General features: G+C 44.2%; 1 protein-coding gene across 3 annotated transcripts in view; it reads right to left on the bottom strand.

Annotated features, from left to right (window-relative positions):
• Nucleotides 1-213: 213 nt before the first annotated feature.
• Nucleotides 214-25,013, bottom strand: part of UPF2 (UPF2 regulator of nonsense mediated mRNA decay) — a gene marked incomplete at its 3' end in the record, with an annotated part of 54,830 nt that continues 30,030 nt past the window's right edge. For 2 of the 3 annotated variants that reach the window (XM_083366237.1, XM_083366236.1), the window contains 14 exons: nucleotides 21,875-21,983; nucleotides 20,419-20,532; nucleotides 19,956-20,072; nucleotides 17,260-17,445; nucleotides 15,006-15,209; nucleotides 13,828-14,103; nucleotides 12,173-12,356; nucleotides 9,271-9,410; nucleotides 8,560-8,664; nucleotides 6,416-6,514; nucleotides 5,895-6,062; nucleotides 4,521-4,662; nucleotides 2,755-2,875; nucleotides 214-988 (listed from right to left, as the gene is read on the bottom strand). In XM_083366237.1, the coding sequence (XP_083222363.1) occupies nucleotides 979-988; nucleotides 2,755-2,875; nucleotides 4,521-4,662; nucleotides 5,895-6,062; nucleotides 6,416-6,514; nucleotides 8,560-8,664; nucleotides 9,271-9,410; nucleotides 12,173-12,356; nucleotides 13,828-14,103; nucleotides 15,006-15,209; nucleotides 17,260-17,445; nucleotides 19,956-20,072; nucleotides 20,419-20,532; nucleotides 21,875-21,983 (1,975 nt within the window). Of the gene's footprint in view, nucleotides 989-2,750; nucleotides 2,876-4,520; nucleotides 4,663-5,894; nucleotides 6,063-6,415; nucleotides 6,515-8,559; nucleotides 8,665-9,270; nucleotides 9,411-12,172; nucleotides 12,357-13,827; nucleotides 14,104-15,005; nucleotides 15,210-17,259; nucleotides 17,446-19,955; nucleotides 20,073-20,418; nucleotides 20,533-21,874; nucleotides 21,984-25,013 lie in introns of those variants that run through there. The other variant, XM_083366238.1, reaches the window with a different exon arrangement.

Consider the following 25,013-nt stretch of genomic DNA (forward strand, 5'->3'; position numbering starts at 1 on the left):
TATATTTTTTTTTCCTTTTTTTTTTTAAATATGTAGACACAGAGGCTTATCAACCCATGAAAGTCAACAGAACATTCAGCTCCACTTTCCTGGCATCTGTCTGTCGTGCTGACTGGCACATTTTGGTTTTCAATGATGCTTTAAATGATGCTCCTCTTAGACCCTTGGACTTAGGCTGGTGTCAGGCTGTTCAAAGCAACTTTTGGTCAATGCTCTTTCTCTCTTTCTTTCTCTCTCTCTCTCTCTCTCTCTCTCTTTCTCTCCCCTCCCCATCTATCTGGAGACCTTGCCACTTCCTTGCCTCTTTGACTCCTTCCCTCTCTCGCTCAAACACACGCAATCTGGAACTGACTGGTTTCCTCTCCGAACGTCGTCGTCCAGGAAAGCATCTCGCGTTTTGGTAAATTAGTTGCCGCTTCGCTTATCCTGGGCGGTGGTGGGGCTGACTAATCAGTCCTTACGTCTTGTTGTATCGCTTCTCTAGAAAGCAGGCCTGCAGGCCCGCCAAAGAACTTTCTGCTGGCGCTACCGTCCCGCGTCATTCAGTGAAAATGCCACTCTTTTCCATTTGATTCCTTTCTCCCCCTGACCTAGCCACACCAAAACTTGTCTCTGTTCCAGCATAATCCATCTTATTTTTAAGTTGCTCTTTTTTGTTCTTGTTGTAACTGAACTGCTCACCAGTCAAGTTAACCGTCTCATTTATTGACTTCCATTCTCATGAGAAGATTAACCCTCGCATGTTTTCCATAACAAGATGCTTTTGGTTTTGATAGGTCATGACTGGAAGCTTCCACTATTTCTGTTTTTAATAGAGGCTGGTGGATCTGCTCTACGGCCCCAGCCTGTCGGTTTCTGAACTCTCTTGAGACTGACATGCTCCGATGTGTCCGCTGCTCTCGTTTTAATTGCTGGAGGACTCCACTAATCCACAACATTGGAGATACGGGACCTAATGAGATGACGCTTGCGGCTGGATCAACGTCTCCTGGCGGAGGGAAGAAGGAAAAAAAGTCAGATGCGGGAAGAAGCGAGCGGTGAAACTTATCTGCTTATTTAGCCTATGGCGTCTACGCCCCGATATACAACACTAACAAAACACGTTACAGGTAGTCCTCGACTTACGACCACAATTGAACCCAAACTGTCTGCTGTTCAGTGAGAAATTTGTGAAGTGAGCTCCCCCCTTCCATTTTATGACCTTTCTTGCCACATTGGTTAACCCACGGGAAGGCAACCTTGGCTCTTTTATGACTCGTGGACTTCAACTCCCAGAATTCCTGAGCCAGCCGTGCTGAGGGGAAAGGGAGAGGTTTCCAAGCTGAGCCATGCTGGCTCAGGAATTCTGGAAGTTGAAGTCCACCAGTCATAAAAGAGCCAAGGTTGCCTACCCCTGGGTTAAGCGAATCACGGCGGTGGTTAAGTTAGCTACACGGTTGTTAAGGGAATCTGGCTTCCCCATGGACTTCGCTTGACAAAAGGTCACGTGACCCCAGGACACTGCAACCGTCATAAATGCGAGTCAGTTGTCAAGCGCCTAAATGTAAGTCACGTGACCATGGGGATGCTGTAACGGTCGTAAGTGTGAAAAGTGCTCACAAGTCACTTTTTCCAGTGCCGTTTTAACTTCAAACGTCACTAAATGAACTGTTGTAAGTCAAGGACTACCTATATTAAACATATTGCGCATTCTTTGGTTCCTTAGAAGATCCGCATGAAGCAACGCCAGAGGAGGTCACCTAGATTGCTGAATGGGACATCCACCCCCATAGGGGTTTTGTACAAGGGCAATTCGGAAATAAACCTCCATTTGGTTATCAATGACACTTGCAGATACAGAACTTTTATTATACACATTAGAAAACTACAACGTGACGTTACTTTTCGACATAATCGCCATTCAAATTGACGCACTTGTCATAACGTCTTAGAGGTTGGAAAGTCCTTTGGCAAAAAAAAAAAAAAAAATCTCCCACCCGGGAATGAAGCCACCCTGTAATAGCATCGTGAACCCATTCGGTGTGTTTTGTGCTCCTCAGAAAAGGAGTTTTGGTACCCAACGAGCACACAACCTGCGGGATCCCAAATTTTCCGTCACTGCCTCGTACAAAACGAGTCTCGAGAAATTTGGGGAAAGCGTAAAGAACGGGCAGATATTGTCAACCGGCGGACTTCATGGACCTTTTTGTCGATTTCCTGCACGAGTTCATCGCTGACTTAAGAGATGGACGGCCACTTCTTGCCTCGTCGTGCACGTTGGTTTGTCCATCTTTAAACACGAGACACCTCTGACGTACGACACCTTCACTCATCACGTTTGGGCCGTAAACATTACACAGTTCGTGACGAATCGCAGCTGGAGAAAGTTTTTTTTCGCACGCAGGAATCGTATTCCTGCACGCACGTCACATTTGGTGGGATTTTCTACGGCAGGGTTCATTTTCAACGGCGACACAACTTTCTCCTTCCACTCCTGAACTACTGTTGCGCACGGAGCCGCAGGATGGGTTGTTTCTCGCACGTGCTCAAATGGAGGTTTTATTTCCGAATTGGCCTCGTATAAGATTATTTCCAAAGGAAGTGATCTCAACGTTTGACGTGATTTCCGCTCTGAGGTGTTTCAAGGCGGATCCAGCCAAAAAAAGTGTCTTCTCGCTCAAGGATACTATCCTTTCAAAAATGATAAGTCTTTCCAAGTTCTGAAATCAGAATTGGCGGGAAACCGGGAAACCACAGAATAATCCCACTTCTTACCTTCCACCAGTTTTAAAGATGAGATCAGCATTAGGAGCCCCCTTGGGATGCTGGTAACGAGGCCGCCGTTCTCGGTTTGTGTTCGCTGGAGCGGGCCTCTGAGCCAAGGACTGCATCATTTCTGCGGATTCAAACGTTTTAAGAAATAAACTGAAGGGTGAGGGAGAGCGCTGAGCACTCTTAGGTTAAAAAAAAAAAGAACGCCGGAGATGTTTCTAGCAAGTATCAGAAGGCCCCAAATTCCTCAGCTAATGAATCCTGTCATTTGACGAAGAATTAAGACTTCCTGGATGGAAATTTGCAATATTTGGCGGTTGGAGAGGACAAATACCTCAGCCGCGTTTGAAACAGCAATGACTAATAAAACCGTTTTCATGCTGGATCAGCAAAAGGTAAATTTTGAGGAGAAAACCAGAGCGCGTCTCTATTGGGAAGTTGCATGCCTATTTCTGCTGCTTAGCAGAACCTAAATAAATTTAGGTTATGGGCAAAACGATGTTCCACAGAACTTGCCAGAAACTTCAACCACCTTGGCAACCAACTGCAGGTATCTCAAAGGGGTGGAGGGCGCACAAGATTCTGAAAATGCCCTTCAGTTATGTTACCTGTAAATTATAATGATCTGTTTGATTTCTATTGGAAGCATGTCCTTTGATCGTATTGATCCTGAGGTGCTATTTTTCTCGTACGATTTAGAGCAGTCGTGCGTACATCTGAACGCGGGAATAAAACCCACCCAAGCGCATTAAGAGTTTGGATGGGGTTGCAATCCTCAACTTACAACCACGATTGGGAAATTGAGAATTTCCGGCGCTAAGCAAGGCAGTTGTTAAGTCACCCGTGCCTGGTTTTATGACCTTTTTTTGGGGGGGGCCACGGTCGTTACACCACTGCTGCTGTTAGGCGAATCACATGATCGTTAAACGAATCTGGATTCCCCCCTCAACTTTGCCGCCTGGGAAGGTCGCAAACGGAGGTCATATGACCATGGGATGCTGCTGCAACTGTCATAAACACATGTTGGTTGCCCAGTGCTTGAATTCTTGTTCACGTGACTGTGGGGAACCCTGCATGGTTGTAAGCCCTAGTAAGACCACACCTGGAATACTGCAGCCAATTTTGGTCACCATATCACAAAAAAGATGTGGAGAGTTTGGAAAAAAAAATTCAGAGAAGAGCAACAAAGATGATCAAAGGCCTGGAGACTAAAACATACGAAGAACGGCTGCGGGACTTGGGTTTGGCTAGTCTAAAGAAAAGAAGAAATACGGGAGACATGATAGCAGTGTTCCAGTATCTGAGGGGCTGCCACAAGGCAGAGGGGACCAGGTTGTTCACCAGAGCACCAGAGGGAAGGACGAGAAACATTGGTCGGAAACTGATCAAAGAGAGAAGTAACCTGGAATTAAGGAGAAACTTCCTGACGGCGAAGACAACCAACCAGTGGAACAGTTTACCCCCAGAAATCGTGGGCGCCCCATCACTGGAGATTTTTAAGAAGAGACTGGACAATCACCTGTCTGAGATGGTCTAGGTTCTCTTGCTTGAGCAGGAGGCTGGACTAGAAGACCTCCAAGGTCCCTTCCAGCTCTATTCTAATTCTAATTCTAATTCTAATTCTATTCCTGTTCTGTTTTAGTCTAGTCTAGTCTAGTCTATTCGCCAGGATAAGTCACTTTTTCCGTTGTAATTTTGAGTGGTTGCTAAATGGTTGGTTGCAAGCCGAGGACTACCGGTATGGAACTTTTTTAACAGTAGGCCCCTACCTTGATAGTCCTCCTGTTCCTGCCGTTCGTTGATGTCCAAGGTTAGCTTTTTCATCCGCATGCGTTCTTCCTGCTCGGCCTGCTGTTGGTTCCAGTGATTGGCCGCCAGTTGAGAGGACATCGGCACGTTTAGGATTTTAAACTGAAAGAAAAGAAGCCCGTCTAAGATCCCAAAGAAAGGGAAAGCTAAGTACAAGGGAAGGCACCCAAGTATTGTTCTGTAATTGGAACCACTGCTTGGCCTGTTACAGGTCAGGGTATTTTTGAGAACTGTATTTGGAATGTGTGGGGGCCCAGAGGTGAAGACGCTGAGAGTTCGAGACAGTGGCAGATGTCAGGGCGCAAAGAGAAAAATTCTGCTGTGAACTCCGTGTAGGCGTCAGGAAGGGCATCCGGCCGGTAAATACTCTGCTCCATCCAGTCGCCCCAACCCTACCCTGAAGTAAGGGATCACAGGGTCGCAAGAAGAAGAAGAAGAAGAAATTGAATGTGTGAATAAGAGTACAAAAATCACTCTCTTTAATTCCACCTAATTTCATGAAACAGAGACTCATCTGGGAAAACCAATCAATATCTGCTTTCCACTGATAAGATGAATCTATCTATATCTATCTATCGATCGATCGATCGACAGACAGACAGACAGATGGGGAGAGGGGGAAGGCCACTTTCTTGCTGTCCAAAAACTAAAGTATTTAGTATCAATAAAGCAGAATATTTGTAGCTCAGGATTGAAATGGTGCTCTCTGAGCTTGGTTGCTTTTTTGCTTTTTTTTTTTTTTTGCTTTTTTGCAGATGTTTCATTACCCAACTACTGTAGGTAACATCATCAGTGTTAGAAGGGAGCGGGGTTTGTGGAGGAGGAGGAGGAGGAGGAGGTGGTGGTGGTGATCGTCCTTGATGCTTTCTGAGCATGGTGGTTCTTGCAAACATTTCATGACCCAAACTAAATAACTTCATCAGTGCTAGAAGTGGGGTTGTGGTGGTGGTGGTGACGGTGGTCATACTTGGTGCTTTCTGAGACTCGGCGGTTTTCTTGCAGACGTTTCATTACCCAACTAAGTAACATCATCAGTGCTGATGTTGTTACCTAGTTTAGGTCATGAAACATCTGCAAGAAAACAACCACGGTCGGAGACCACCACTGGAGGATTTTAAGAAGACAGCCATTTGTCCAGAATGATAGTAGGTAACAACATTAGTGTAGCGCTGACGATGTTCCTCCCTAGTTGGGTCATGAAACGTCTGCAAGAAAACAGACCAAGCTCAGAGAGCAACCAAGGACCCCTCGGTATTAGGTATCCACCTAACACAACTAATCAGAAATGTCAAGAGCACAAAAAGGGCCACCTTTGCAACCAGGCATAAGCTTACCTGCTGCTTGTTGCCTTTCCGGGTTAGCATGACAAAAGGCATGGTGTCTCCAGATTCAGACTCCCCCTCCCCACCCCCGAGTGGTGGTCCTTTCTTCAGCTGGCTCTTGAGATGCAAAGGGATGGCCACGTCCAACTGGTGCACTTTCACCGACTCTCCGCTTCTTTGCTGCGAGGAGGGCACAAAAACGGACCTCGTGAGATGTTTGCAAGCCACGAGAACAGAAGCAGAATGAAGGAGCGCAGCCTTCCGTTCAGAGCTCCTTCTTACAAGAGCTGAAGCCCGTCTTCTTCACCTTTAACTTCTGAAACCTTCTCAAAAGTCGCCGGGTATGGAAAAACGCCGGTTTATCTGCCTTCCTCCCATAGTTCTCGGCTTACGCCCTGTCACTTAGCAAATGCGGTCAAGCTTCAAAACATTGGACACCGCCCAGTTCACTGCTGTTTCAAGAGGTAGGGGAGTTTTGTAAAAACAGAACACAACTGTACAATTGTACTAAAAAAAAATATATCAATCGGTACCTGTAAATTTTCCAGCATCATTTTATCCAATGCCTGAATAAAATCTTCATCTTCAGCGCACGGCACCCGTTTCAGCCCACCTCCTTTAATCATGACTTCCTGATATATGTTAAAAAAAGAGAGAGAGAGAGAAGATAAAAAGGAAAAAAAAAACAGCACCATTTCAGTTGACGCATGTTTTCTGCCAACTGGGGGTGGCCAACAGATTGGATTCCTGCCTTAAAGAAACTGGACTCATTCATGGGGCTATGTTTTCAAAACAGATCCAAGAATTTATTTTAATGCTTGAGTTTCTCAAGTAATGACTACGTTGAGGGTCTTATAACTAAAAGGTGTTCTCTAGTACGTGTTTCTGTTTTTTATAACAACAACAAAAAAGCAGAAAGAGGTTACATGTGTGACAACACGATGTCGTCCCCAAGTAATAGAGGAACCAGCTATGGCTAATCCTGATCAGCATTTGATACAAAGATACGTATCCTGCTTACTGTGAAAAAGGAACATTTGTTTGCATTTTTCTTTTTTAAAAGTAGCCCGAAACAGATCGACCCAATATGATTCATTAGAAAGAAATGGCTGAATGTGACAAGACAGCTTACAGCAGTCTCTCTCGACTTCAGCAATTTTAAGATGCGCGGGCTTCAATTCCCATGGCCGGCTGGGGAATTCTGGGAGTTGAAGTCCACACAAACGTTCTTGAGGTTGAGAAACACCAGCTTATAATTTTGAGATGGGGGGGAAGCACTGAGGATTGATTTCCTTTCCATGGGCTATAATTATTTTTTTAATTAAAAAAAATCCAGTTCAGGCAAGCACGCTTCTGTGCCTTCTGTAAAGAATGCACACCTTGAATATATTTTGTTCTCCTGAAATCCACAACTATTAGCTGTACGGTGGCCGTGCAGAAGACACTGTACTGATGCTCCACTTGTTTTTAACCTAGTTGTCAGGCAAGAACATAAAACTGCCTTGGATTTTCCGAATTAAAATTGCAGCACTCTTTTATGTCCCTATGCAGTTTAGTTCTTTAACTCAGCTCTCTTCTCTGGTTTGGGACACGCTGACCCTTCCTTCTTCAAAGAACACTTTGTGCCAGAAAGCCTTAGAAAAACACCCACTGTGCTGTTTTAAGACAGTCTTCCTTTTGATATATATATATAGCATAGCTCATACGCCAACATCCCAGCTTCTATGGCCAATTCCTTTAAATGTCATTTCAAAGCAATGTGATTAATTGTGTGGAGTACTGTTCCTTTCTTTTTATTCTTCCAATCGATCACTAGCAGGTAAGATCCAATCTGGGTCGGTCACTGGGACCAGAGGTTTCGTCTTCCGAGCTTACGGACTTGTGCCAGAGTCCAACTTCAGGGAACTTCTCTCTACCGGAATGTGTGCTTTGGGCTTATCGATGCGTCATAATTATGTAGTGCTTTCCTGCTGGCTGATTGGTGTGTTGATGGCCGGCGCCTGGCTGTTGTTTCCTTATGCTGCCAAGCCTTCAGTTCCTAAGTACTTGATAAGCTGGTAGTAAATCAGCACTCCTGTCAACTGACAAGGGGCCCATTTCCCAGGCTTCAATAATTTCCCTGGCTGTTTTTGTACCTGCTCAGCCAACAATCTTAGTAGCTGCAAAATTGAACGTATGTCAGTGTTCACTGCAATGTGAGGCTACCAATGAGTTTGGATCTCCTTCTCTGGACACTTGCTTGTGTTCTTGCAATCTGGTGGTTGGCTTCCTACTAGTTTACTAACAGGTAACTTTCAGTGGGGGCATCTTATCCACATCAAATAAGGTAAAGTCTATTTGACTATTCTCTCTCCCAACTCTGCCCAAAGAGTTTAACACGGTCAATATTAATATCTGATCTTCAATCACATCACCAAGTGGTTGGTGCAAAAGAGGCCTGTGATTTTGCTCTCTCTGCTTCCTGAGGTCAGCTTGTCTGGAGATTAATGATTATGGCACTCTGTCTACCTGTACATGTTGTACTGAAACTAAAATTATTGATAAGATATGATGTTTGCAGGCGTTTTTCACGTTTACGAGAAACCAAAGGAAACTCATTTACCCGCCAAAACTAGCTTGATCTGTATGCAGCCTTTTTTAGCACTAAATGTTGTCTTTTTTTTTTAAAGGAACATACCGTGTTCTCTTCATCGGTTTCATTCTCCTTATTAGAGTCAGTGAGATAATCGGTGTTTTCTTCTTCCTCCTCTTCTCCTTCGTCGTCATCATTCTCAGACCCCTCCTGAAAAATCAAGAGCTTTAACGTACAGCCCAAAGTCTTGTTTTAATGTGGGTTTCAAAGCTGTTGTGCAAAAAACTTTGCCCAACTTAAGTTTTATGATAGTTTAGCAATCGTGCCAGGGCTGTTTCTAAATTCACTCTAAACTTAATTATCCAGCCCAACTGTTCCTAACAGAAAAAAAAATCAAAAGGGGTGGGATCCTGATGAAGTCTGCGTGCAATAGATTGCAGTTCACAAAATTACCAATATTCTCAACTGGATTTCAGAAACTACCCTTCGACAATATCCTATTTAGTAAATTTTCATAGCTGGGAGCAGTGTCTCCACAGGATATGGTTACAGATGTCAAGATGGCAGCAAACAAATTTTCACCTTTTTTGTTAAGTGCTCCTAGACATTTTTTAATTATATCCTGTGAATATTCGGGGGGGGGGGAATAAATTTGGCCTGTCACCCTTGCTTGCCCAAATTATGTATAGTACATCTCCATAGTTGTGATAGGCTTCAAGCATGGCAGGTATTTGTTTGTGAATTGGGAGCAACTGGCCAGCAGGTCTATCAGCCACTCTTCCAAACTGTATTTAAGAAAGCTAAGAGCAGAATCACCTCCTCCTCTGCTTCATTTATTTCACTTTCATTTCCAGATTGTTCTTCAATCTCTACTCTGCCTTCCTCTTCGTCCTCATCCTCCTCCAGGTTCTCTCCTTCAGTCATGGAATCCTTAGAGTCTTTGTCATTCATAAGACCTAAAGGGGGGAAGGAAGAAGAAGCAAGTAAGTAATTTCTTATTAAAAGCTGAACGGAACAGAAAAACAAACACAGAACAATGAAGAGATGAAGAAAGAAAAAAAGAAAGAAAGAAAGAAAGAAAGAAAGAAAGAAAGAAAGAAAGAAAGAAAGAAAGGAAGGAAGGAAGGAAGGAAGGAAGGAAGGAAGGAAGGAAGGAAGGAAGGAAAGAAAGAAAGGAAGGAAGGAAGGAAGGAAGGAAGAAAGGAAGGAAGGAAGGAAGGAAGGAAAGAAAGAAAGAAAGAAAGAAAGAAAGAAAGAAAGAAAGAAAGAAAGAAAGAAAGAAAGAAAGAAAGAAAGAGAAAGAAAGAAAGAAAGAAAGAAAGAAATAGAAGTTTCCAATCTACTTTGCAGCAAATATAAGTACAATTACAAAATAATTTCTTACACTATGATTACAAAAAAGCTCACTTTTTTCTATTTATCCAAGTTTCCCCCCCCATCATCCCATTCCCACAAATCATAAAGTCTACAATGGATTTTCAGTCAGCCATAAATTTAGATATTAATTTAACCCTCTCTGTAAACTCCATCATCTTCACTAACCATTCCACCGTAGTGTCAAACCTTGCCACTTCTGAGCATATTAATAATTGCCTGTCCTTAGTCACCAAAGAAAAGCCCCTGGTTTCAGTTGTAAGAACAAGAAACAACGATGAAGGCAGACATTTGGAAAAATCCTAAGGTTATGATCTGGCTCAACTACAAGGAGGTTGGCAGTGTTGCAATCAATGGGACATATCCTGATACACCAAGCTGCAAATCGTTTAGGTTGACATCACCGCCATACTGAGTATTTGGTAGTGTGCGTTTGAAGAGGGCAAATGAATAAGGATCAACAAGAAAGAAATGTTGTCACTGAGAATCTGTTTTTATCTACAACCACCATTTGCCTTCTTGTAATTCAAATCCACCATTTTGCATCCCGAGACAAATATCAATATTATGTGTGAGATAATATGTGATACCCTTGTAATATCCTAGTCTCCTCAAGTTCCTTGATTCATTACAGTAATCCTATTCCCACAATCTACGAAGGAATTCTAGATTAATTCAGTCTGATTTCTGGTGATTGCCATGTCATTTTTTTTTTCAGGCTGCTAATAAATTAACTGCTTTCTAATATTATCTAGAACCTTCCCAAGGATTATGCCAAGCTTCGGGGCCCTCGTTTTGGAAAATCAAAACAATTCCCCTCTTCCTTCTTTAGTTCTTTTAAGATTTCTCAAAGGAAATTCATAAAGCTTTGCCTGGTTTCTCGGCCTCTGGAGATTCAAACTGAATCAAAGGAAAGAGATATTTCCTAAGGTGTCTCTTGTTGTCTCATCTTTTAGTTCTGTTCGCCTCCCACAATCCCATAGTGAAACACAGGTAGTCCTCGATTTACCACGGTTCATTTAGCGACCGTTCAAAGTTACAACGGCACTGCAAAAGGGGACTTTTGACCATTTTGATCAAAACTCAAGATGCCTGGCAACTGACTCACGTTTAGGACGGTTGCCGTGTCCCGGGGGGGAGGGAGTGTGTGTGTGTGTGTTTGTGTGTGTGTGTGTCACGTGATCCCCTTTTGCGACCTTCTGACGAACAAAGCCAATGGGGAAGCTGGATTGACTTAACCACCTTCTTGCTAACTTAACTGCTGCTGCTGTCACTTCACAAACGGCAAGCAAGAAAAGTCGTAGAATGGAGCAAACCTCACTTAACAAACGTCTCGCTTAGGCCAACGTACATTTTAGGCTCAACTGCGGTTGCAAGTCAAGGACTAGCTGTATTCGTCTTCTTGAGGAAGAGGCTGGCCCCGAACGGGAAACTGGATCGAGGGCCGTAATTAATCGAGCTAGTATGCGGCAAGCTCTATATCAGGGGTGTCAAACTCAATTTCATTGAGGGCCGCATCAGCATTGCGGTTGCCCTCAAGGGGCCGGGGGGGGTATGGCCAGGGTGGGCGTGGCCTACTGGGTGGGCGTGGCTAGTGCGTATGGCCTACTGGGTGGGCATGGCCAGCTCTACATCGTTGGCATCAAGGGTGCCTATGGGGGCCTGGGCAGGAGTGGGACAGATCTGAGGGTCTCTGGCAGAAGGAGGGTCTCTGGGCCAGGGCCAAGGCAGTGGGGGCCGTTCCCTCACTGTTTCCAGGATGGCTTCGCGGGCCCCATGAAACCACTTCGCGGGCCGGATCCGGGCCCCCGGGACTTGTGTTTGATGTGACTGATCTATATAGTTTTACAATAGGTTGTATTGGCATCAGTGAAGCACTTTCTCCCACCCTATGGAGACAGGAGGAACATTCGTACTCACTTGCCCAGAGACATCTCAAAATTATAAGAGCCTTGGTGGAGCAGTGGGCTAATGCGTCCTTAAGTAACACCAGCTGCCTGCAATTAGTGCAGGTTCGCATCCCACCAGGCTCAAGGTTGACTCAGCCTTCCATCCTTCCCAGGTAGGTAAAATGAGGACCCAGATTGTGGGGGGCAATTAAACTGACTTTGTAATAATGCCGCTTGGGGTGTGTGTGTGTGTGAAAGCCCTAATAAGCAGGCATATACATAGAATGAAGGCTACTGCTAAGCTTGTAAGCCGCCCTGAGTCTTCGGAGAAGGGCGGGATATAAATGGAATTAAAATAAAATAATTTAAAAAATAATAATAAACAGTGCTATAAAGAAGTAAAAATACCGAAGTGGGGATTCCGGCTCCCTCTGGCCTTGATATAGCCGTCTTACCTAGTTTGATTAAGAATTCCCTTTCCAGTTCTTGCACTTGCCTAACAGATTCTTCCAGAGAATTGCAGAGTTTTATTTTTGGTCTCAGCAGTTCTAATGTATCACTGATCATATAGTCAATGTCTATAGGGAAGAGGTGATCCTTTGTCCACACTTCCAGGCTTTTCTTCCACCAAACATACCTCTGGAAAAAACAAAAAAACACACCAAAAAAAACCACACCACTGTAGAGTAAATGTCCAGCTTCTCTAGTTAGTCGAATCAGTTAGAGACTCGTTCCAGCAAGTTAGTTAATATTTCAAAACGCCTTGTGCAAAACAACTGATCACATCAAACTTACCAGTGGCCGCTGGCTAAGAAAAAGAGCTAATGCCAAATACGTTTCACTTCCCTTTCCCGGATTCTGGCAGTGGGAATAGTCAACCAGCGGAACGGCTTTGCCTCCAGGAGTGGAGGGTGCTCCATCACTGGAGGCTTTTAAGAAGAGACTGGACAGCCACCAGTCTGAAATGGTATAGGCCAGGGTTTCCTGCCTGAGCAGGGGGTTGGACTAGAAGACCTCCAAGGTCCCTCTCAAGTCTGTTATTCTCTATTCTATTCTATTCTACTCTACTCTATTCTATTCTATTTCTATTTCTATTCTATTTCTATTTCATTCCATCCCTAATCTCTATTCTATTCTACTCTTTTCTGTTCTGTTCTATTTATTCTACTCTACTCTATTCTGTTCTATTCCATTCTACTTTATGCTATTCTACTCTACTGTTCTGCTCTACTCTATTCTATTCTATTATACTGTTCTGTTCTATTCTGTACTATTCTACTTATTCTATTCTATTCTATTCTGCCCTGCTCTATTCTATTCTATTCTGTATTTTATTATTCTATTCTATTCCATTCCATTCCATTCTGTATTTTATTATTCTATTCTATTCTATCCTGTATTTTATTATTCTATTATTCTATTCTATTCTATTCTATTCTATTCTATTCTATTCTATTCTATTCTATTCATGCTACCCCATGTCTTGAATGTAATCTCAATAACTGCCCCACCCCAAAGATTTGTTTTGCCCCAAATATTTTGGGGATGTAGGAAAGCCATCAAAATCTGGCTATTAGAAACCACATTTGTGTGGTTAAATCACTGTAATGTCAATAGCATGTGACATTATTATTATTATTTTAATGGATTTGACCCTCAAGACTTTCTCTAAGCATACAATCTGATTTGCCTCCCTGGACATGTAAAGTGAAAAGGAGATTTAAAAAAAAAGATAACCCACTTCCACCATTACTGATACTGTGGAAGATACTATTCCTTTGGTCAAATATTCAGTGTGTGTTTTTTAGGTCTTTTACCAACTTACTTTCCTTATCATTCCCTACTTCTAAGAAACCCTTTTTGCTGATGCCAAGTCGACGGGAAATCCTCTAATGGTTGGGAGGAAATTTTATTGAATGCTCTCTTATTCCCTTGGCTTAATCCATCTTTCTCCCTCCCTCCCTTCCCCTCTTTTCCTTTGGACCACCTGATTTAATTACGCCATTCTTATCCAGGTCTTTTTTGTCAATTTTACGCGGCGTGGTAAGAGAGAATAACAATGCGTAGCTTGTAAAGACGCAGCTGATCGCGGGGTTAAAGGTTATCCTACCTGAAAGTAGACCAAGAAGCAATCGAGTTTTCGCTTGCTAGATCCCCTGTCAAAATACTGTCCGCAGGTGTCGAGGATGGTGCAAACCAGTCTAATTCGGAAAAGATGCTCTGGAGGATCAAGGAGACTCGGTGTACCGTCCGAGTTTATCCCAAACGATGTGAACGAGTACAGAGTTCGAAATATCACCGCCGATTCTACCATTCTGTAATTGTACAGCTCGCCAAGGAACTTCGCGCTGCTGATCCTCCGCTGATTAAATTTTGGCTGGTTGACCTTCAAAGGGACAAAACAGCAACCGCAGTTAGAGAACAGTTAGCATTCTCTCCTTCCGATAAAAGAGAGTGTTTGCAGTTCAGGGTTGAAATGAGGGGTCCTTGGTGCTCTCTGGGCTTGGTTGTTTTCTTGCAGACGTTTCATGACCCAGCTAGGTAACATCATCACTGATAGAAGGGAGGAGGAGGAGGAGGAGGACTGTGGGGTCCTTGGTGCTCTCTGAGCTTGGTTGTTTTCTTGCAGACGTTTCATGACCCAACTAGGTAACATCATCAGTACTAGAAGGGGAGGGGGGGTTGCAGCATGGAGGAGGAAGAGGAGGAGGATAACGACTGTGGGGTCCTTGAGGCTCTCTTGAGCTTGGATATTTTCTTGCAGACATGTCATGACCCAACTAGGGAACATCATCAGTACTAGAAGGGAGTTGGGTTTTGCTGTCTGTTTATATACCTCTAAGTTTATATGGAATTGGAGAGCTTGGAGTATGTTTATAAGCAATTGGTCTCACTGCAAAGTTCCAAATGAGGACTCGACTAAGTGAAACAACAATAGGTGACATAAAACATATTTTCCCCCCCTTCCTTAATTTTTTTATTTTTTATTTCTTATTCCATTTATAATGTATGGGAGCCACCAGGGAGAACGCAAGATCAAATCTTTTCTGGTTTTCTGTTTATTCACATCGCAGAAAATTATGTTTCAGCACTACAGAAGAACTTGGCTGGGATGCTACAACACCAAGGATGCAGCTATTTAGTTCTAAGTTTAAAACTCTCCTTCTGAAAAGCACCTATACGTTATCGTTAACAAAGAGGACATAATAACGCAGGAACATTCAAGTTAAACATACTTCAGCTTTATTTTCACGGTCAGAGCGGCTTTTTTTAAAAAAGTGCTTTTACCTCCATTCCTAAGCGAATATCCTCTAGAACTCCGTCCACCACGTGAATTCCAACATCCTCTTGATACAGGACCAGTCCGGCGAGGAGGTTGGCTACGCAGTGAATGCTATTATATTTCACGTTCCAAATGTTGATCATACAGCATATCACGTAATCTTTCACCTCGTGGTCGTGCCAAGGCAGTTTGCGCATTTGCCTCAGGACCTAAGCAAAGTTTTGAAGAACTTTCAATGACTCAAGGGCATTTCTCAAAAGGTTGGAGACATAAATTTAATTGGTTCTTAGGTGTGGAGGTCCCCAACCTTTGGGGCACCAGAGAACGGTTCTGTAGAGAGAGGTTTTTCCACAGGACCGCAGAGGGTGTGTGATTTTGTGTGCTGCCTGCATCCCACGGATGGGGCTTTGCTTGTTTGTGCGGACCGGTTGCTGGCATCCCAGTAACGGTCCACGGATCGGGGGTTGGGGACCCCTGTGCTAGAGTACTGTAAATTTCATGGACCCTCTGAGAGTAAGAGGCATTAAACCCAAGCTAAAATAAGCTGTGTAACCAAATATCTGAATTGTTTGACATGATTTATGTCAGTTTAAATCATGAGATATGTTTGCCACAAATGAAATAAATTGCATCAATGCTCCTGAGTAAATTTTGTCCTGTGCACCTAACGTCTGCTGAACAGAGGTCTAGAGCAGGGCTTTTCAACCAGTGGTACAGGTACCACCTGTGGTACATTGGCACCTGGCAGGTGGTACGCGACCATCCTAGAGAAGTGGTAGCAGGGGAGGGGAATGAGCTGAACTGGTGGCAGCACCGCACAAGCCTGAGCGAGAGACGGCTGGAGCTGCAGGGCTGTCAGGGCTCAGCGGAAGCGCCAGGATCAGCGCCAGACTCCAGCTGGAGCTCGGCGCTGATCCTGGCACTTCAGCTGAGCCCAGAAGAAGCGCCGATCAGCTGGAATGTTGCAGCATCTCCAGGGTCTTCTGATTTACATTCAGATGCTTGGCAACTGATTCATATTTATGATGGTCACAGTGTGTCCCAGGGTCATGTGAAGTGACCAAAACCTGCTGCAACCACCCAGCAGACAGGGGGAATAGAAACCAAACACCCCCCACCCCACCCCCACTGCCAATGGCTTGGGGGGCACTTTTTTCAATGCCACTGTAACTTCAAACAGTCACTAAGTGAACTGTTGTAAGTCGAGGACTACCTGTACTTCATCACTTTTTTCCTTTTTTTTTGTCATTAAGTTTTTGAGACATTGCTAGGCGACTGGTGGTCCTCGGATGTTGCCATATCCTAAAAGTGGTAGAATGGGTGAAAAGGCTGAAAAGCCCTGGTCTAGAGAATTATGTTTGAACATTTTCGATAATATTCCAAAACAACCACACTGTTTTTGCTATTCATATTCTCTTCATGACTTGTTACCACAATAAATTCCAGATCTGTTGGCACATCCTGCTAGCTACAGGCAACCAGTTCAACTCTCAAAATTCAAAAACCTTTCAAGGAAAACATAAGATTTTTTTTTTTTAAAAAAAAAAAGATGGAACAATGGTTGTTACCAGCTTGTGACAGGTATGAACTTTCCACAAAAGAAACTCTTTTTAAGGTGCCACAAACAAATGGTGTAACAAACAAACTGGCTTACCACTTACCACTTTAGTTGCACTTTAGTGATAGTTGTAAGCTTATCTGTAGTCCCAGCTTAAGAAATTTTGGTTTAAACTATTTACTGAATAACCATGTTGTTCTGGAGAAGATACACATTGAACGTAATGCAGAAAAATTATTCAGAAGAAGTTAATTATCTATTAAGAAATCTGAGAAAGGTTGTTTGGTCTCTGAATCCAATATTGGTTCAACACTGTCATTTTAAGTACCAGTTGAACAAATTCAACTGCCATTGTTGAATTTTAAATCACTGGTTTCCACCTGGGTTCTTCCTTTACAGAATAGGCCAACGTCTTTTAAGGATTACAAAACAGGGAGAAATAAAAAAATGCTAAAATAATGCGTTTAGCCCAGGGGTCCTCAAACGTGGCCACTTTTAAGACTTGTGGACTTCAGTTCTCAGAATTCCCCAGCCAGCCAGCGCTGGCTGGGGAATTCTGGGAGCTGAAGTCCACAAGTCTTAAAAGTGGCCACGTTTGAGGACCACTGATTTAGCCCACTGCCTACTTTCATCCTTCCCCAAAATAAGGGCTAATCTCTCCCAACATCGCTCACGACTGCAGAAGAAGAAATGCAAGGAACCTTTTCAGTGGTGACTTTGGAGAGATCCTTATAGAGCAGCTTCCGGATATATTCCTGGAGCGGAGGGCGTTTCCTTTTGACCGTTTTCTCCGCGGGAGGAGGGTTACAGTAATAGTAGGCATTTTCCACCATCGTGACGTAGCGCGCGTCGAGGTGCATGGCCTGTTTCTTCCGCATCATTTGCTCCTGGGAACAAGAGGGGAAATCATTCAATGTCGTGTCGCTCGGCGAGTGAGACGGGTGGGTTTCCAAATCGGATGCGCTAAATAAAGAAAACCTGAATGAGACCCTGGATTTTGATAAAGCTTCACGGCCATTCCTCTCTAAGCGAGTCAGAAACTTCAGAGTACGGATTAACAATTTATTAAGGTGAAGGTAAAGGATTCCCCGTCCGCTTTTGTCTGACTCGAGGGCGCGGCGCTCATCTTCGTTTCTTAGCCGAGGGAGCCAGCGTTGTCCGAAGTGGTACCTGTTAATCTATTTGCGTTTTCCTGCTTTCGAATTGCTAAATGGGCAGGAGCAGAGGCAAGGAACGGGAACTGTCATGTCTCTGTGGAAGCCTGAATCTGCGGAGGAAAAGGAGCTGGAACGGGACCCTACGGAGGTCGAGGGATAAGTGCCTGTGGCTTCGGAGCAACGTGGGGAAGAGCAGGCCGAGGCAGGCCAGGGCCCTTCAGGGTTGGGACAGGATGAACAGGAGAGACAAGAGTTCAGGTGATGAGCAAGGGGCCACACCCACCTGATCCTAGAGCAGGGGTAGGCAACCTTGGCTCTTTTATGCCTCGTGGACTTCAACTCCCAGAATCCCTGAGCCAGCATCGCTCAGCTTGGAAACCTTTCCCTTTTCCCTCAGCGTGGTTGGCTCAGGAATTCTGGGAGTTGAAGTCCACGAGTCATAAAGCAGCCTAGGCCTAGGCCAGGGGTAGGCAACCTTGGCTCTTTTATGACTGTGGACTTCAACTCCCAGAATTCCTGAGCCAGCATGGCTCAGCTTGGAAACCTCTCCCTTTTCCCTCAGCATGGCTGGCTCAGGAATTCTGGGAATTGAAGTCCACGAGTCATAAAGCAGCCTAGGCCTAGGCCAGGGGTAGGCAACCTTGGCTCTTTTATGACTGTGGACTTCAACTCCCAGAATTCCTGAGCCAGCATGGCTCAGCTTGGAAACCTCTCCCTTTTCCCTCAGCATGGCTGGCTCAGGAATTCTGGGAATTGAAGTCCACGAGTCATAAAAGAGCCAAGGTTGCCTACCCCTGGCCTAGAGCATGGAGAGCGGAGGGAAGGAGGGAAAAACGCAGGCAGGCTCAACTACTCGGGAGGAGAGCGCCCCACCCCTCTCCACAAGGCCCACCTGGAGACTGAGACTTAAGAAGACACTGTGGGGAGAGGCATTTGTCAGGAACAAACGCCAATTCCTTGGAGTTATGTATGTTGTGGCTGATCTCTTGTTCTGTGACTTCTGCTTGGAAGCCTGGAAACTCTGACCGTTGGACTAACTGACAACATTGCTTGGATGTTCAAAGACCTCGGACTGTATTTTGCCTTCTCTTCTGAAACTGCTCAGGCAAGCCTATATTCCCACAGACTCGTTAGGTTTATGATGTGTGTGTCGTGCCTTGTTATCTCCGTGGCCTTGAGTAAATTCCTCTCCTAATCAGACTGTATGGGAAGGTGTGTGTCTCTTCCTTTGTTTCGAGGCTTGCCAGAAATGTGGGACCATTGGGGAAAAATTTGGAGCAACTAAAGGGCGGTTTGAATTGCCAGCTGACTGCATTGCCTCTGTGCTGTGCCCTGGGTCATCACAGGAACTCTCCCCCATTATGTGACACTCAGGTCTCGAACCCGGGCTGTCAGCTTTCTAGCTAACAAGCTCAGCATCTTTTAACCACTGAGCCATTGCACCCCCCTCACTAATTTACTAAGAGGTATTAATTCTTTCAGATCCTGAAGCTGAAGCTCAGACTTTGGCCACCTAAAGAGAAGAGAGGATTCCTTGGAAAAGACCTTGATGTTGGGAAAGACGGCAGGCAACAGGAGAAGGGAACGGCAGAGGAGGAGGAGATGGTTAAATAGGGACACTGACAAAATGATGGTGGGTCTGGGAAAACTCTGGGAGACAGTGGAAGACAGGGGGTACCTGGCGTGGTGTGGTCCATGGGGTCGCGAAGGGTCAGACTCAATGCAGCAACTGAACAACAATTAATTTCTTAACCTGCTGCCTGCCAACTGTCAATAAAAGTGTAACTCTTATGAACTCAGCCAGAGGGCTGATAATATAGGAAGAAGAGGCATCTGCCATTTTACTTCCAAGATGACTTATTTCACATGCCCTCAAACCAACTATCCAATTATAATATTTCACTCTAGCTGTAGAATTAGTTTCTGTATTCACCAGAATGATCCATCATAAGAAAGAGGGAGAGAGAGAGAGAGAGAGAGAGAGAGAGAGAGAGAGAGAGAGAGTGAGTGAGGGAGGGAGGGAGGAAGGAAGGAAGGAAGGAAGGAAGGAAGGAAGGAAGGAAGGAAGGAAGGAAGGAAGGAAGGGAAAGATCTGTACCTGAAGAGATCTTATTGGTGGGGCTGACCCCCTGCAAATTCCCTAAATAAATCCCAAGACCCTATGCCTTTCCGTGAAAAAAAATAACACACCTCAAGAATGTTTACCCTTAGAACAAAGTTACATACAATATAATTCTTACCAAAAGAACGCTGGTCCTCAAATGGGAATCTGGAGACCTGAAGAGGAATCTCCCGCAAGTCTCTAACAAAGTGCACGCCATTTCAATATGGTGATGGGAGAAGTCAGACAGAAGCATCTGTTGAAGAATTTGCATCACCGTTTAAAGGTATTGCGTGATGAAACAATCGTGTGCTGTCAGCGTACTTCATACTCCGTCTTTCTCTTACATCTCAAGAAAGCTTATTTTGGGACACAAGTAAAATGTGGTCCTGCAATGTATTTGCATATTATTCTATCTATTCCAATCTGTAATACTAAACCTTAATATATATTTAAAAAAAAAACAGAAATGTTTAAATGATAAAGCATCATTACAGACAGTTCTAATTACGCACGTCCTCTTTTGCAAGCCTTATTTTTGAAGCGTAATCGCCTCTAGTCAGTCATGATGAAGGAACAGGATCCGATCAATAAACACTAACCTTTAAGCAATGCAGCGTATCACTTTTGGAGAACATCTTAAACTTAGTTAGCTCTCCAATGAATCTCACTGTTTTGTTCTTCGTCTCAATGTTGATCTGGTCCTTCTTTCTCACCTGAAGACAAGATCATGGTTTATTTTCGAGATGTGACAATGTATATTTCGTTACACGCAAACAGCCACAAGTTCGGTCAGCTAATTTGGAATGCACTAAACGGGAGCATAGATGTTTGCAGAACAAGCTTTGAGTTGGAAGCTGCTTTCACAATGAAAGACCAACACTATGCTAGCAAAATATTTCTGTCTCTCCATTCAGGTTCATGTAAAGTTAGTTCCTTGGTACTATCAGCTAAATAATATTTAAAGGATCCAAAAACAGCTGCTCAGAGAGATTCACCTTTAAATGCACCTTGTGATTTAACAGGGGTTTAAATCGTTTAAAATCCACGTTGTTCCAGAGAATACACATTAAAATTGACGCGGAAACAATAATTAAAATTTATTGTACTGAGCTGCAGTTTAAAACCAGGCGTCTATAAAACAGCCCTTGGAGTCGAAGAATATAGCTGCATCCACAAAGAAAGCTAACACTTTGTCTTTAGAAAAAGGAACTCAAAAGTTTACAAAATTCATTACCTAAGTGAAAGCCTGAGATTAAAACTGATTTTTTTTCCTGCTTCCAATATTTCCTTGATAGCGAGTATAATCTATTTCATTGCTATATAGGTTTGCAATTAATAAATGTTTTTTAAAATACATAATATACGGCAGCTCTGGTTTTAATTAAAGAATTTAATTTATCGAAGTGGCTTGTTATACAATTCTCCTTCTGACTTACAACACGAAGAAAAGGAATTCACAAGTCAACTGATGATGAGGTTTTGAAATAATAGTTGGTCTCCCCTTGCTCCATTTTTGGCTTTTCGTTTACGGGTACCATACAAGAAAGCACTTAAGATTCCAAATTTAAAAAGCGGCTGCTGTATTGAGCCTTTTACGGTTGAGGTCAGTGGACATGCTGAAAAGGCAAGCCTCTAAAATTTAAACCAGCTGCCAGTTCTGCTTAGGACAAACCCAAAGAAATCTTTTGCAGTTTTTCAATTGCTGTTCTCCCCTCGTTTATTCAAAGTCTGCAATTTAAGGAAGGGTGCCATGTGCGGCAGTCTTTGTGGGGGCTGGCAAGAGTTTGGTATTCTCTGAAAAAAATCAGTATTTTCAAACAAGTCCTTTCACGTCAAAGATTTAGAAATAAGTCTGTTTGCGAATACATGCGAGGTCAAACTTTTAAGATTACGTCATAGTATTTTGCATTCTAATTTATGAAATGTAAAAAAAATAATAAAATAAAATAAAATTCTGTTACAGCACTGGCCTTGCGCTGTGGGTTTCCCTGTTATTGTGCCGGACATTTTGAAACGGGGGCAACTTGAATCTATGGAAAACCAGTGGAAACATACATGAAATCTGAAGTCCCCTTTCAGCATGGAACACAGATCTTCTGCTACGTCGGACATACAGGGATGCAATGTACCAACCAGTCGGGCATAAAAAGGTAGCAAATCTAGCCTGCAAAAATAAAGGATAACACATCAGTGAAGTACTATTTCAAATAACAATTAGGGGTTCCTGATTTGTAATGTAATTTTTAGATATTGCCAATATAAGTACCAAACTGTTATTACATATATTATGTATTAATTATAACAGGAATATAAGGGAACTTATTATATAATTATAAATATTACTGGGAAGTAGTCAAAAAAAGGTGCACCTACTGTGTTATTTAACAATATAAAATAGCATTTAGACTTATATACCGCTTCACACTGCTCTCTAAGCGGTTTACAGAGTCAGCATCTTGCCCCCAACAATCTGGGTCCTCATTTTATCGACCTCGGAAGGATGGAAGGCTGAGTCAACCTTGAGCCAATCAGGATCAAACTGCTGACAGTCGGCAGAATTAGCCTACAATACTGCATGTTAACCACTGCGCCACCACAGGTGGGAGGGAGGGAGGGAGGAAGGAAGGAACAAGAGCAATAGCACTTAGACTTATATACCGCTTCACAGTGCTTTACAGCACTCTCTGACCAGTTCAGAGTCAGCATCTTTCCCCCAACAATCTGGGTCCTCATTTTACCGACCTCGGAAGGATGGAAGGCTGAGTCAAACCTGAACTGGTCAGGATCAAACTCCTGGCAGTGGGCAGTTTGCCTGCAATCTTGCATTCTAACCACTGCGCCACCACGGCTGTATTTACTTCTTTCATTAAATAATCATTATTTGAATAGCTCACTTTTCTTCCAAAAAGTTCAAGGCAATATACATAACACACTTCCAACTTTATCCCCACAAAAACCATTTTGAGTCATTTAAGGCTGAGAAACAAAATGGACTCGGAGTCACCTAGTGTGTTTCCATGGCTAAGAACTGACTGAAATATGAGCTTTTCCTGTCAAAATGTTAGACATTACACAGGATCTTACCATCTTGATGAAAGCCTGAATTAATCTTGTATTGAGAATGAGTTAACCATACTTTTGTCTGAGTAATTTATTATGGCTTAAGTCCCAAGGACCAATTTAAGAAAATGCAATCAAAACCATTACAAAAACAAGTAAAGATTAATGTTTGAACAGGAGCTATGTTACAAACTGCCCAGATCTTCCAATGAGTTATTCCAAACATTTCACCAAGAATTTGAAAATACTTAAAAATCTACTGCTTATATGGAAAGTGTGTGTGTGTGTGTTTGTGTGTGTGTGTATAAAGGTAAAGGTTCCCCTGCACATGCGTGCTAGTCGTTTCCGACTCTAGGGGCCGGTGCTCATCTCCGTTTCAAAGCCAAAGAGCCAGCGCTTGTCCGAGGACGTCTCCGTGGTCATGTGGCCGGCATGACTAGACGCCAAAGGTGCACAGAACGCTGTTACCTTCCCACCGTAGTGGTCCCTGTTTTTCTACTTGCATTTTTATGTGCTTTCGAACTGCTAGGTTGGCAGAAGCTGAGACGAGTAACAGGCGCTCACTCTGTTACGCGGCACTCGGGATTCGACCCGCCAAACTACCGACCATCTGATCGACCAGCTCAGCGTCCTAACCCACTGAGCCACCGCGTCCCGTGTGTGTATGTGTGTGTGTATGTTTGTGTATGTATGTATATGTATGCATGTATGTGTGTATATATATATATGTGTGTGTGTGTGTACATATATGTACATATACATACATGCATACACACACATATACATGCATACACACACACACACACACACACACACACACACACACACACAAGGGATGTGTTGGCTCAGTGGGTTAGGACGCTGAGCTGGTTGATCAAATGGTCAGCAGTTTGGCAGGTCGAATCCCGAGTGCCGCGCATTTGCTTTGCTTGGCAACTATAGAGAAATGGTTTGCTCATTCCATTTTCTGGGAAGATTCTTAATTTGTAATTTATGCTACGTTGCTGGAATTCTATGGTGGTGTCCCTCCCAAGCGCCAATCAAGTTTGATCTGATTTAACTTCCAATTCCAAGCAAAATCAGGCAGACACACTTGACAGCAATAGCTATACAGGTATTCCTCAACTTACGACCACAACTGACCCCAAAATTTATGTTTCTAAGTAAGAAATTGGTTAAGTGAGGTTTGCCCCACCTTTCTTGCCACATTTGTTAAATGAATCACTGCAGTTGTTAAGCTAGTGTCACGGCTGTGAAGTGAATCTGGCTTCTTCATGAACTTTGCTTGTTAAAAAGGTCGCAAACGGCTGATCACATGAACCCCTGGACACTGCCACTGTCATAAATATGAGTCAGTTGTCAAGCATCCGAATGGGAATCACGTGACCACGGGGATGAAGCAGCAGTGTGGCCGTAAGTCTAAACCAGGGGTCGGCAACCAAAAAAAGAAAAAGAGCCACTGGGAACCGGTTCCATCACAAATTAAAAAAAGAGGGAGCCGCGTGCGTGTGTCCATGCACGCGCATGCGCAAAAAGGTTTTTTGCGCATGCGCGGACGCACGCGGCTGCCATTTTTTAAAAAATGAGATGGAACCGGTTCCCGGTTGCCCGACGGCGACGGCCCATCTGCAAAGCTGCCGCTTTCGGCAGCTTTGCAGACGGGCCGTGGCAGCTTCCTCAAAGAGCGGCGCCCCTGCCCATTCCGAGAGGTGCGCGCGCACCTCTCCGAACGACCGGAGGTGCGCGCGTACCTCCGCGCGAATGGGCAGCGGTGCCGCTCTTTGAGGAAGCTGCCGCGGCCCGTCTGCGAAGCTGCCGCTTTCGGCAGCTTCGCAGACGGGCCGCGGCAGCTTCCTCAAAAAGAGAGGCGCCCCTGCCCATTCCGAGAGGTGCGCGCGCACCTCTCCGAACGACCGGAGTTGCGCGCGCACCTCCCCAAACCTTTGGGGAGGTGCGCGCGTACCTCCGTGCGAAGGGGCAGCAGCGCCGCTCTTTGAGGAAGCTGCCGAAAGCGGCAGCTTCCTCAAAGAGCGGCACCGCTGCCCGTTCGCGCGGAGGTACGCGCGCACCTCCCCAAAGGTTTGGGGAGGTGTGCGTGCAACTCCGGTCGTTCGGAGAGGTGCGCGCGCACCTC

The sequence above is a fragment of the Vipera ursinii genome (genome assembly GCF_947247035.1).
Source record: "Vipera ursinii genome assembly, chromosome: 6".
In the NCBI taxonomy this organism is placed as follows: Eukaryota; Metazoa; Chordata; class Lepidosauria; order Squamata; family Viperidae; genus Vipera; species Vipera ursinii.